At 42.6% G+C, this 11,918-nt stretch overlaps 2 protein-coding genes across 2 annotated transcripts in view; one reads left to right on the plus strand and one right to left on the minus strand.

Moving 5' to 3' along the window:
- Window positions 1-363, minus strand: part of LIN52 (lin-52 DREAM MuvB core complex component) — a 44,767-nt gene extending 44,404 nt beyond the window's left edge. Inside the window, exon 1 of the mRNA XM_033142876.1 lies at window positions 278-363. Within this exon, the coding sequence (XP_032998767.1) occupies window positions 278-296 (19 nt within the window). The 5' untranslated portion in view covers window positions 297-363. The remainder of the gene's footprint in view (window positions 1-277) is intronic.
- Window positions 364-670: 307 nt separating this feature from the next.
- Window positions 671-11,530, plus strand: ALDH6A1 (aldehyde dehydrogenase 6 family member A1). The gene is made up of 12 exons (XM_033142823.1): window positions 671-772; window positions 3,654-3,704; window positions 3,990-4,064; window positions 4,648-4,809; window positions 5,392-5,470; window positions 5,983-6,285; window positions 7,070-7,191; window positions 7,524-7,713; window positions 8,378-8,559; window positions 9,224-9,403; window positions 9,965-10,063; window positions 10,429-11,530. Exons 1-12 carry the CDS (start codon window positions 716-718, stop codon window positions 10,531-10,533), a joined length of 1,605 nt encoding a protein of 534 aa, XP_032998714.1. The 5' UTR covers window positions 671-715; the 3' UTR covers window positions 10,534-11,530.
- Window positions 11,531-11,918: the final 388 nt, after the last annotated feature.

An 11,918-nucleotide genomic window follows, 5' to 3' on the forward strand; every position in this document is an offset into this window, starting at 1 on the left:
AAGTAGCATTTCACCTCTAACTGGAGCAGGTTTACTGAGGGATAGTTACCCGCTGTATTCAGTGAGGACTGTTCCCATGCGACAACTTCGATCCACCCTATGCACACGTACGCATAATAATAATTTATTATATATACCCCGCCCATCTGGCTGGGTTTCCACAGCCACCCAGTCAGAGACAAGCAAGTGGACAGAAATTATAGTATTAATATGCCAGTGGAAGAGATACTCGCAAAACTGGAAAAACCTTCGCCTTCTCCTCACCACCACCTCTTACCTTCCGTTGAGACCGCCATTTTGGCCCATCATGTGACAACCGGCCCCCTGCACGCGGGAATCTAAACATACAGTATGACGCTTTCTTTTCGTACGAGCCAACCTTGCTCCACCCCCCTCCTCCCTCCTGCACTCCTTCCCCGTAGGTCGTGATTTAGGAGAGAGAGAAAGAGCCCAGGGATGGGGGTGGGTGGGAGAGCCATCCAGTCAAACTTCGCCTAGAGGGGGCGTTGACGGCAACGTAGCCAATCGGAACCCGGAGCTGAAGAGGTGGGTCCGAGCCAGGTTACAACACTATTCCATTGGCTTGCTAAGGGAGAAAGGGGAGGAGAAAACGTCGGGGTTCGTGATTCCATTGGCCAAGCTCAAAGCTCGGGCGGGGTTCGATCGTTGAGCTGGAGGTGGGCGGGGCGCCTTTTGGCAGGTGGTCGCTGGCAGAATGGCGGCGGTGACTGCAGCTCGGGGGTCTCAGGGAGGGCGGCGCCTCTGGCTCGGGGTGAGACTGCATGCTGGAGGGGGAGCGGCCCAGAAAGAGAATGGGGTTGGCATGGGGAGGGTTCCTCCTGGGGGTTTCGGGTCCGTCAGGCACGGGAGGCGGGAGATCTTGCCCCTTCCTCCATTTCACCTGCCCTCCTGCCCGGGCGAGCGGGCAGGGGGATAATTTACACCCCCGGAATAGCCCCTGGAGCGGGATCGACTCTCGTCCCACCACACTCGCTCCGCCCCCCCTTGCAAAAGCCGATGAAATCTGGCTGGCGACGGGGATCGCTTCTCAAGAGCAAGCGAACTTCAGCCTTGAGTGGGTGGACACGCTTGCTTTTTCACGTGCGAAGCGAGGGTACACTCGGGATTTCTGAAAGGCGAAGGTGCAATCGCTCCCCTTTGTTTTCAGTTATTCCTGAGTGTAAAAAGCCTCCTCAAGACATCCATTTCTCATCGCAAAGCGCGTTGTAGGATCAGACCGGGATCCATACAGGCAGGAGCCCATTGCAAGAAAAATCCCACGGAAAACTGCCTGGTGGGCTTATTTTCTGTCCACCCTTGCTTTAGATTGTAGTTCTCCAAAGTCTAAAGCACTGTTGAATGTATGCAGTGCATGCCGGTCTATGCCTATATTTACTTGGAGGCTAGTTCTGCTAAATTCCTCCGTGGTAAGTGTGCATAGCCGCCTTGAACATAACACTGCTTTGTGATTATGGGGCCAAGTACACGCAGGGATCCGTTCATACGTGACAGTTCAACTCTCTAATTGCCTTGCAGAGTATTTAATTATTTGTCAATTGCAACCCGGGCAACCCCAAAGCGATTTACAACCCGAGTAAACCTGTCTCAGTACAGAATTAACATGTGTTGTAGATCTTAACCACAAGTTGTGTTTGAAATGAGTGTGACATGTTGTAGTTCCAAATGAAATGCACACTGGAAAATCTTGCAAGTTCCTTACTACAGTCTCCTCTATGGAGCTTGAAAGAGACAGGGCAGAGGTTCGGAGAAGGGGAAGGAAACATAAACCTTTTTGGCTTTCGTTGGCAAATGGATACAGGGCCCTCGGTGGGAGTTCAGGCAGCAGGGGTGTACAGCTGTATCAGGCCCAGACTTTGAGTTTCTTTAAACATAAAACAATCTCTTGCCCATGTAGAACAAAAGCAAAATGTGCAAGGAATGTTTGAAGGAATTGCTTTGTGAGATAGGAGCCTGCTCACTCATTGGCTAAAAGCTCTGAAAGGTAGGAAGTCAGAGCTGTGATTAATGAGTGCTATGGAGAAACATAGTCGTACAAACCCAAGGGAATATTTGCAAATGGCTTAAAAGTACATAGGAAGTTCCTTCTGACAATTTTGAAGGAGCACCTGCAGCCAATCGGAAGCCGTACCTTGGTTTTTGAACATTTTGGAAGTCAAACAGACTTCTGGAATGGATTCCGTTCAACTTCCGAGATACCACTGTACAGTATATCCATATCTCAGGTGAGCAAGAATCATGGTTGAGACTTTTAATTTTTAATTGAAAATATTTCAGATGAACAAAATAAAGTGAAAAAAGAAAAGAACAGGTGCATAAAAATACAAAAAACCCTATAATTCTATAATTCTATACTTACTTATATAACACAAAGGCCCATAAATGAAATTATTATCCTAATACATATACATTTATTTATAAGCTACTATATTTTTATAAATGCTTTTCAAATATCATAATATTTGTCCATATCTATGTCTATAAGCTCTCCAATTGTATTTTGCGAGAGTTGTCATCTCTGCTATCAATATCAGTCTTTTAACCGTAGTGAGGGTGCGGACAATCTATTTACGTTGACCAGTTGTCAAATTCCATGTAGTAGATAGATAATTTAAAATAATATTATCCTCTGACTGCTAGCTTTCCCCCCAAAGGTAATATTTATACAGTCTAGTACAGTACTTTCTCCCCAAACCTCATAAGCATAAACATATGTTTCAAATAAGAATTATTCTTATTACATCTCTTATTTATCATGGACATCTAAAGGCTTGCATGGATTGAAACAAGCTTCTCTACCATTTCCTTTTGGGTGGGATTCAGCTAATGAGTTCCATCAGCAGAAGCTGTGGGCAAGGACTTTCCTTCCCGTACACCACTCCATACCCCCTGAAATTGGCTTGGGGGGTTCAAGAGAACTCCTGCAACAGTGCACAGGGGAGCAGAGGGGGATAATTTTGTCTGGCAAGCCAAAATGCTTGCCTTGACATAATAATCACCTTAGCATGATGTTGAATTCCTTCCACAGACATGCATCTTGCATCTGCATTTGTGGGTTGTTCTCCGTCTACAACTCAGGACTTGCTTGTCCTTTGTGTTACAGGAATTGTAATGATATGATACTGTACATAGTCTTACAAAAAAGTATTCCTGTTACATGGTTTCTAGATTTTTTGGGGGGTGGCCAAATATAGGAACATTTTGTCTTAAACATTTCATTCATCTTTCTAAAGGAAATGACTTCATAATCCATCCCCTGCAACCTAGATATATTTCTTGGGGGAGAAAGCCAAATGAAAATGAAAAAAGAGGCTTTGGGAAAAACATAAAAACATTATCCACTGCCCCTAAATTTTCCCAGTCTTTTTTCAGGGCCTTCTTTATGTTTGTCGGGCATATTAATACTTATGTGTGGCCCCAGTTCATTGTTTGGCACTCTACTCCACCTGCAAAAGAGGACACAATTTTGCATATGACACAAAATAATAGTAAATTGTGGCAGTTTGAAAATGAGTGAATACGTCGTCTGTTCATGGCACAGCCTTGGGTGAAATTAGGGTAGCTGAATGTCTTCACAGAAAATTGTAGCTGTGTTGCTGAGTAAGTTCTGTGTTCCTGTTTTTTCCATCTTGTAGATCCAGAGGAAGGCAAATTGGCATTTTTCATCCTCCTATTCATCTTCAGTGGTAAGTTGGTTTCTTCCAAAATAAAGTTTTAGTTGCAAGATTATTGGCTTTTAAAAATCTTGTGGATTGCAAATTCTCAACCCACTTTTCTGGCAGTATTCATTAACTTTGGTTGCAAATAAATGTGGATAAATGACTGCAGCTCTGTGAAGAGAATTAGAGGGAGAGAAAGGAAAAAAGAATTGATACCTAATCCTTATGTTAAGTATGTCAAAGAGTTAAACTTGATCGGTATTTCAGCATTCAAATAAACTCTGACATTGACCAACCCTTTGTATTCTGCAGCCAACAACCAAGCTGTTCATCGATGGCAAATTTGTTGATTCCAAAAGTAATGAATGGATTGATATTCACAACCCAGTAAGTAAACTTCCTTTTTCTTTTGTGCTTCTCTTCTTTGAATCAGGAAAGGGTTGGATTGTGCAGTTGACCAGTGTAAGAAGGAACAGGCACTCAGGAGCAACGCTTTAAAATGGAATTGCTTAAGTAGTCTGAATTCCAAAGCTGTCTTTAGCTTGAAATTTAAAACATCTTTCTGCACAAGCTGTCATGTGCTCCAATATAATAATAATAAGGAATGGCACGTTCGCCATTTTGAGAGTTGCTGGTCACGGAGAAGCAGAGCTCTGAAAGTATCTGTAATAAGTGACTCTGAGGAGTAATAGTTAAAGATAAGAACTGTTTATAAGATTGTTTGTTAATACTCAATAAAAAGTTATAAAAGAATAAGAAGCGTTTGTGTGGTGATCTGAAGAGGATAACTGCCAGCCCTGACAGACCCACTGAAATTGAGGTTGGGCTGGACTGGACTTTGCAGCTAGCTCCTAGAAGATAATAGTTGGCCCTGAAATTTAGCCACAATTTGTGGATTCCCATGTTAAGGCAATCCTGAGTCGGTGGCACATTTATAATGACCATTTTTGGGGGTTTACTATTCTAACAGGCCACCAATGAAGTGGTTGGTCGTGTCCCAAAAACTACACAAAGTGAGATGGAAGCAGCAGTGGCTTCGTGTAAGAAATCTCTACCAAACTGGGCTGAGACATCCATTCTGAGTCGGCAACAAGTCTTCTTGCGATACCAACAGCTCATCAAAGACAATCTGGTGAGGAACTGGACTGACCAGATTGTGTGTGTTTTGAACAGTTATTTTTAAACAGTGGGTCCTGATAATGTTATTGATTTATTCTTGTAAAACGCTTTGTGGTGAGGGGTTTTCTTCAATCAGGCGTTATACTAATTTTATTAAATAAATAAGTGCCCTTGGCTATAAAATGGGAATTAAGGTAGCCTTCCCTACAAAATTGTTACTGAAATGAGCAAAATAAAGTGTACAAGTCTCTCCTCACATTAAATAATTTTACCCTGTTCAGGAGGTATGTTATCTTGCTCTACATAGAGTTCGTAGCCTGCCTAGAAACAGGATGAAGTGGACTGTGGTCCTTGCAAACCTGAGGGCCAAATGACCCATCCACCAGCTGGGTACAGCCAGGAATAAGATGGGGGCAGGGTGGTGATTACTCATGTGCAGAGTGGCTCTTCCCTACTATTGCACTTGGCCTCCTGCAGCACAGTAAATCTTGCTTCTTGCCTTCTGATTCAGTAGATGAGCTTTATTTCCACCTTTGTTGAGTTTCCCTTTTCTCGGTTTCAGGAATTCTCATTACCTTTTTTTTTTTATCTCCAGAAAGAAATTTCAAAACTGATCACCTTAGAGCAAGGGAAGACCCTGGCTGATGCTGAGGGAGATGTGTTTCGAGGCCTCCGTAAGCTGCCGGCACCTCTTGCTGTACATAGAAAATGGCTTTTCACGGGCTGAGGGAAGAGCAGAATACTTCTGAGTTCTAAGGCCTTGGGATGATAGCCCCTTCTGTAACCTTCCAAGAAGGAATTCCGAGTACTCTGTGAATTTTAAACAACACTTCTGTCCCCCGTCCCCGTCCCCCGGCTTTTCGAGTATATTCTGAAATGCCAAGAGCTTTGTTTTTCTTTCTGATATCTTTCTGATAATACCGACAGTATTCTTTTATGGTAGAATCCCGTTAGCGTAGTTCCTGTCTCCATTTGGACACGAATCCACCTCACCCGTTAATTATCTGAATCGAAGTAATTCTCGAGCAGAACCCTATCCCTTTTGGAATAGGGAGCATTTCTGGATGGTGGTGATTGTATGAGTTATAGTGAAGGAGCTGGAAAAGCTAGCCAGGTCATAGGGGCATTGGAAAAGAGCATTTCCAGGGAGATCCGTAAACTGAGAAGTCCCTGTTCTTTGTTCCAGAGGTCGTTGAACATGCTTGTAGTGTGACATCCCTTATGCTGGGCGAGACGCTTCCCTCCATCACTAAAGATATGGACACTTATACCTACCGCTTGCCTCTGGGAGTGTGTGCAGGCATAGCACCTTTCAATTTCCCAGCCATGATTCCTCTCTGGATGTTTCCCATGGCCATGGTGTGCGGGAACACTTTCTTGATGAAGCCTTCAGAGCGGGTGCCGGGAGCCCTCATGCTTCTTGCAAAGCTGCTGCAGGATGCTGGAGCCCCTGATGGAACACTGAACATCATCCATGGACAACACGCAGGTAATTCCAGGGGAGGCTTTCCTGGCGCCTTCATCACAAAATGTTTTAGGCAAAAACATTCCTATTATCCCAGGCCTTTGGCTAATTAAACAATCCATGGCCTTTTAAACTGGGGAGGGGGGTATTGCTTTTGTTTGTTACGGTGTTCTGCATTCTTGTGTTTTTGTATTGTAAACGGCCCTGTGATCCTCAGATGAAAGGCAGTATAGAAATTTAATAAATAGCTAATAATAACAGTAACAAATGCAGGGCAGGCCTCAGCAGTCTCCAAGGCTGTAGAGTGTGGGCAGAGTGGGGTTGATACCACGTCGCTATCATGCAGGCAGGGATGTGCTATATAGCCAAGATTGTGTGCTTGTGTTCTCTTTTAACTGTTTAAAAATAAGCGCCTTCTCCATGTTTCCCGCTTTGATCCTGGTAATCACAGGTGCAAAGTCCCCACTCCTTCAAGAGGTATGCCTTGAAAGGCTATAAAAAAATCTCCCCCTTCTACCACTCTTGGTCTTCCCTATTTGCAAGTGTGACCAGGTTATTTGCTCATCCAGATCATGTGTTTGTGTAGTGATCTGGGAACAAGGAAGGTGTGAGGCTTGGTGAGCCAAGTAGATATCCCAAATGGGAGAGTGTTTGTGTTTTAAGGACGTTTTGTGAGAACATTGGGGTGTGGGAGAGGGAGAGAATTTGGTTTATTTGTTTAAGTTATCGTTGCTACAGCACAAAGATGAAGAGCTCTTCGATGATGAGATATAATGAACAGTGTTTTGTTTTTCTTTGGTTTTTTCAGCCGTGAATTTTATTTGTGAGCACCCTGATATCAAAGCCATCAGCTTTGTAGGATCTAATCAGGCTGGAGAATATATCTATGAAAGGGGTTCCAAGAACGGCAAGAGAGTGCAGGCCAATATGGTAAAACTCCGCATAATGTATACCACTTGACATCTCTGTTTATAGGATAGTTGTTGATGATCCTGGAAAAAACTATGATTTTAATGTCCTGAATTGTATTTCTGAAGTTTTGATGTTACAGTTGAAAACGACAAACTTCAGTCATTTTAAGTATGGTTAACACGAAACCTTTAAATACTCCATATATTCAGTAACACTTAATTATGTAGTAGAAAATCTCAAAATGTAAAAAACTTTTTGTGAGTAACAGCCACATTTTCCTTGAAGGTCTGGGACCATTTAAGCTGATGTTTGAAGATTACTGTTTAGAAAAAAAGTACATTTCATTCTAGGGAGCTAAGAACCATGGAGTAGTGATGCCAGATGCCAATAAGGAGAACACCCTGAATCAGTTGGTTGGAGCAGCTTTTGGAGCAGCTGGGCAACGTTGCATGGCATTATCCACAGCAATCTTGGTGGGAGAGGCTCGGAATTGGCTGCCCGAACTGGTGGAGAGAGCCAAGAAGCTGCGAGTTAATGCAGGTGCCGATGCATTTGTTTAAATTCAATCTGTTTGTGTGCATTTCTGCAGATCTAGGAAAAGAGTGGGCAACCTGTGGCCCCCCAGATGTTGTTGGACTCCAGCTCCCATCATTCCTCACCATAGGTCATGCAGCAACACATGGAGAGCCACAGGTTGTCTAATCTAGAACATTAGAATGTGTGTTGTAATGTGCTTGTTAAAGGCTAATTTTTGGAGCCCTGAAGATGATCAATGCCCCTTCTGTCCATTAAATTGTTTCTCTCAAGTGTCTAATAAATTTGCTTTCTTTGTAGGGTCGCTGCTTTTTCATAATGTAGTAAGATCTTGGAAGACTCATTGCTTTTAACCTTATAATAAAAACCATGTTCACTTTACGGAACTTTACTGCCTTGTCACCAAAATTAGAGTTACATAGCTGGCTAGCTAATTACTTAGCTACATTGAAAGGCATCAGAATATATGGCACTATTAAAATAAACCTGTGACTGAAGCTAAAGAGCACAGTTAGCCTTGAATGGGCTAAACATGTGGCAGTGTTACAAGGCTGCATCATGACGACCATGTTTAATTTCATATGTTGACATTGCTTGCTTATGCTTGATTTTTGTTAGGTGTTTAAAAAGAAGAGTTTAGGATTTGAGCAGCTTTTGTGTATTGTCATAGGAGACCAACCTGGGGCAGATCTGGGGCCGCTGATCAGTCCCCAGGCCAAGGAGCGTGTCTGTCAACTGATTGACAGTGGAGCAAAGGAGGGGGCTAGCATCCTTCTGGATGGACGAAATATCAGAGTGAAAGGTTTTGAAAATGGCAATTTTGTTGGACCGACAATCCTTGCGAAGGTCAAGGTGAGCTGATGTACTGATCATCAGGTGCAAATTAAAACACCTTAAAACTAAGGAAGAAATGAACTTTGATCCAGCATGTTCCAAGAGGTAGCATTTCCTTTGGTCTTCAAAATACTGGTGTTGGCCTACAGCTATATTTTGTGCCATAGTGAAATGTTGCAAATGTCCTGATACCTGGCTATTGAAGTGAGCTGTGGCTAGAATGTGGAATGATTGTCAAAAAGTGGTGAAGTTCAAGAATGATGCTTGGCGGATATACGGGAATGGATGGATAAAGAATAATAAAGGCTGAAATGTGCTGGAGATCCTTTCCTTGAATAAAAAATGGCTTCCTTCCACGACCCCCTGCATTAGGTGGTGGTTCTCTCTTTTTTATACTTCTGCAAACCTTAGGGTTTCCCCCTCCCAAGCTTGGTGATAGCCTCCCTCTTGTTTCTTAGTCTCCCCATCTGGCTACAATCCTGGCAGCAGTCACCATCTGACTTCAATATTGGAGGGAGGGATGATAGCCCCAGAGTGGTAGCCATTTCGTGAAAAGGAACAGGAGGGTCATTTGGGGTGATGACTTGTGAAGGAAAAGGAAGTTTCTGTGTTAAGTGTCAGAAACAAGATTTCTGCAGAATCTGACATGCGGTACAATTAAAAGTTGCTTCTTTCTTGACAGCCCAATATGACCTGCTATAAGGAGGAAATCTTTGGACCAGTTCTAGTGGTTCTGGAGGCAGACAGTCTGAATGAAGCAATTGAAATAATAAATAAAAATCCGTATGGGAATGGAACAGCCATCTTTACCACAAATGGTGCCACTGCTCGGAAGTACTCTCACTTAGTGGATGTTGGGCAGGTATGTAAAGGTTGAGGATCGTGCTGAACAGCTCAGGGTACTGTTTTAACTCCATCATAGCTCCATGACATCCCCACATCCAGACTTCCCCACATTCCATCTTTAGCATCTCTTAGTGAAAAGATTGTTGGATAGCAGGGTTGGGAAATTCCCTCTCCAACACTAAAGGTGCAAGAACCTTGTCCTCTTTCCTGTGTGGCCTCCATACTGAGAGATCTCCATCTGAATGTAATGCACTTGCCCCATTTTCCCTCTGTGGAGCCATTTGCCATGCTACCAACGAGGAACTGAGGGCCATTTTATTTATAAACCGAGGACCAAACTAATGCTTAATGCACCACTGCATTCAACATGCAAGTTTCTTAAAATGCAAAATATTTCTCTTTTCTTTTTTGGCCCTGAGGTTACAAAGTAAGAAATTGCTCACTGGTTACCCAGTGAGACTACAGCAGAGCATTGATTTGAATCCAGGTTACCCTGAGCCTAGCCTGACTCTTTTTAGATTTATTTGTGCATTTTCTTTGATTTATAATAAAATTATAAATTTTGGCTTTGCTTTAGATTGGTGTGAATGTTCCAATTCCAGTGCCTTTGCCAATGTTCTCCTTCACTGGCTCTCGTGGGTCCTTCAGGGGGGACACCAATTTCTATGGCAAACAGGTAATCCATTAAGGTTGTTTTTTAAAGCCAGGAGGAGCCAAGGAAGGAAGGAAGGAAAACTGGGAGGAGATAGACAAAGGGAGGGCTTATCAGCATGCTGTATTTCTGACAAGAGAAAATGAGCAGGAACTTTCCAGGGAAAATATATTTTGCCTTGTAGCAGGTGTGGAGAACCTATAGCACTCCAGATGTTGCTAGATGACAGCTCTAATTATCCCTGACCATGGGCCATGCTGCCTGGGGCTGATAAATTTGTTGGAGTCCAATGAAGTCAAAAGAACTGCAGGTTCCCCTGCAGCCTTATGGTTAAAACTAAAACCAGCGATTCTGCAGCACAAACTGTTATAAACATTTGTCTCTTTCAGGGGGTACATTTCTACACACAGCTGAAGACAATCACTTCTCAGTGGAAGGAGGAAGATGCTACTGATGCCAAGCCTGCTGTTGTTATGCCAACCATGGGGAACTAAAGCACCTTGTTAAATTTGCTCAAGATGCTGCTGAAAGTATTCTTCACCCACTGATGCAAGCTGCTCTTGGATATTCCCTGTTGCCATTGTTGCCCTAGAAATAACGAAGTTTGCTTCATTTCAGGCTCTGCATTTAAAATCAAATTGGCCCAGGGCCCTTTAACAAAAAAATTAGATTTTTCATCTACATACTGGCTAACCAAGGCATTTTCTTTAATTCTAGAGAAAATAATCTGTTGTATGTAAACAGAGTAAATCAGCTTCTTTTGTCCCACTCATGCAACCCGGTGCTGAGAACCCAGACTCTATTTTTCATGGGATGTTAGTTTTTAAGAATCATTTGCTGCAGTTACTGCTGTTTCTTTGTTCACAGCTGGTCTGTCCTGCTGTGAGAATCTAATTCAGCTTTCCCCCCACAATAAACTTTGGATACTTCAGAGAAGCAGATTTACTCATTACAGTACTGAGCAGTAAATGTGCAGGTACTCAACTTTAATAAGTAGTCCCCAAGAATCTCACACATAGGAAATAGCTGTTGCAAAGAGACAGTGAAACCTTACCAGTGGGAACTTTGGTTCCCATGATGCATGGAAGCAGAATACAAGCTACTTTAAAGCGGACAGATTTTCTACCTTAACACAGCAATGTGCCTATACGTTATTTATGCACTAAATATTTTTGGAACCAAAACATGTGTGATTTTTGCTTCTGGGGCTGCTAGACCATAATGGTGTCAAAAATAATAAGCCTTCATAAAGATGCAATTGGTTCTATCAATCTAGCTTTCACTGGGATATTACTTCCCATTGCACTAGTGCAAAGGAGAATTGTAGATTCTAGGGCTATTTAAAGGCAATCCTGTATAGTGGGAGTACTTACAACTTGAGATGACATCTTGAATTGCACAGCAGTGTGATCTGCATAGGTTAGCTGTGAGTGATGCAGTCATGGGACAGGGAGGGATAAACTATCTGGCTTCATAGGGATGTTAGTGGCATAAAAAACTTGCTCAAAGTCCTTTCTTCCACACCAAAAAAACAAAACAAAACAAATCCTTTCTTCCACTTTGAAACCAAGCAGTGATTTTTAAGTTCTCTAATGAAACAAATTGGACTCATTTGATATTCTGCCTTTTGTAACCAGCAAGCGCTTAAACTGAAAAAGGTAATGAATAATTGAATTAATACTCTATGTTGTGTCTTACATTGGTGTTAATCATGAATAAATGGCTACTAAATTCAGAATCCTTCTGATTTTCTTCAGGAAAACAATCTAAGAGCACAAATCCCCTTGAACACATTGTCTTCACCAAGCTAAACTTTGTATTGAATTAAGGCAAAAATCAGAAAGTTTCACCTTACTGTATCAAAAAGGGCTTTGAACAA

Source organism: Lacerta agilis, chromosome 1 (assembly GCF_009819535.1).
Source record: "Lacerta agilis isolate rLacAgi1 chromosome 1, rLacAgi1.pri, whole genome shotgun sequence".
Taxonomy (NCBI): domain Eukaryota; kingdom Metazoa; phylum Chordata; class Lepidosauria; order Squamata; family Lacertidae; genus Lacerta; species Lacerta agilis.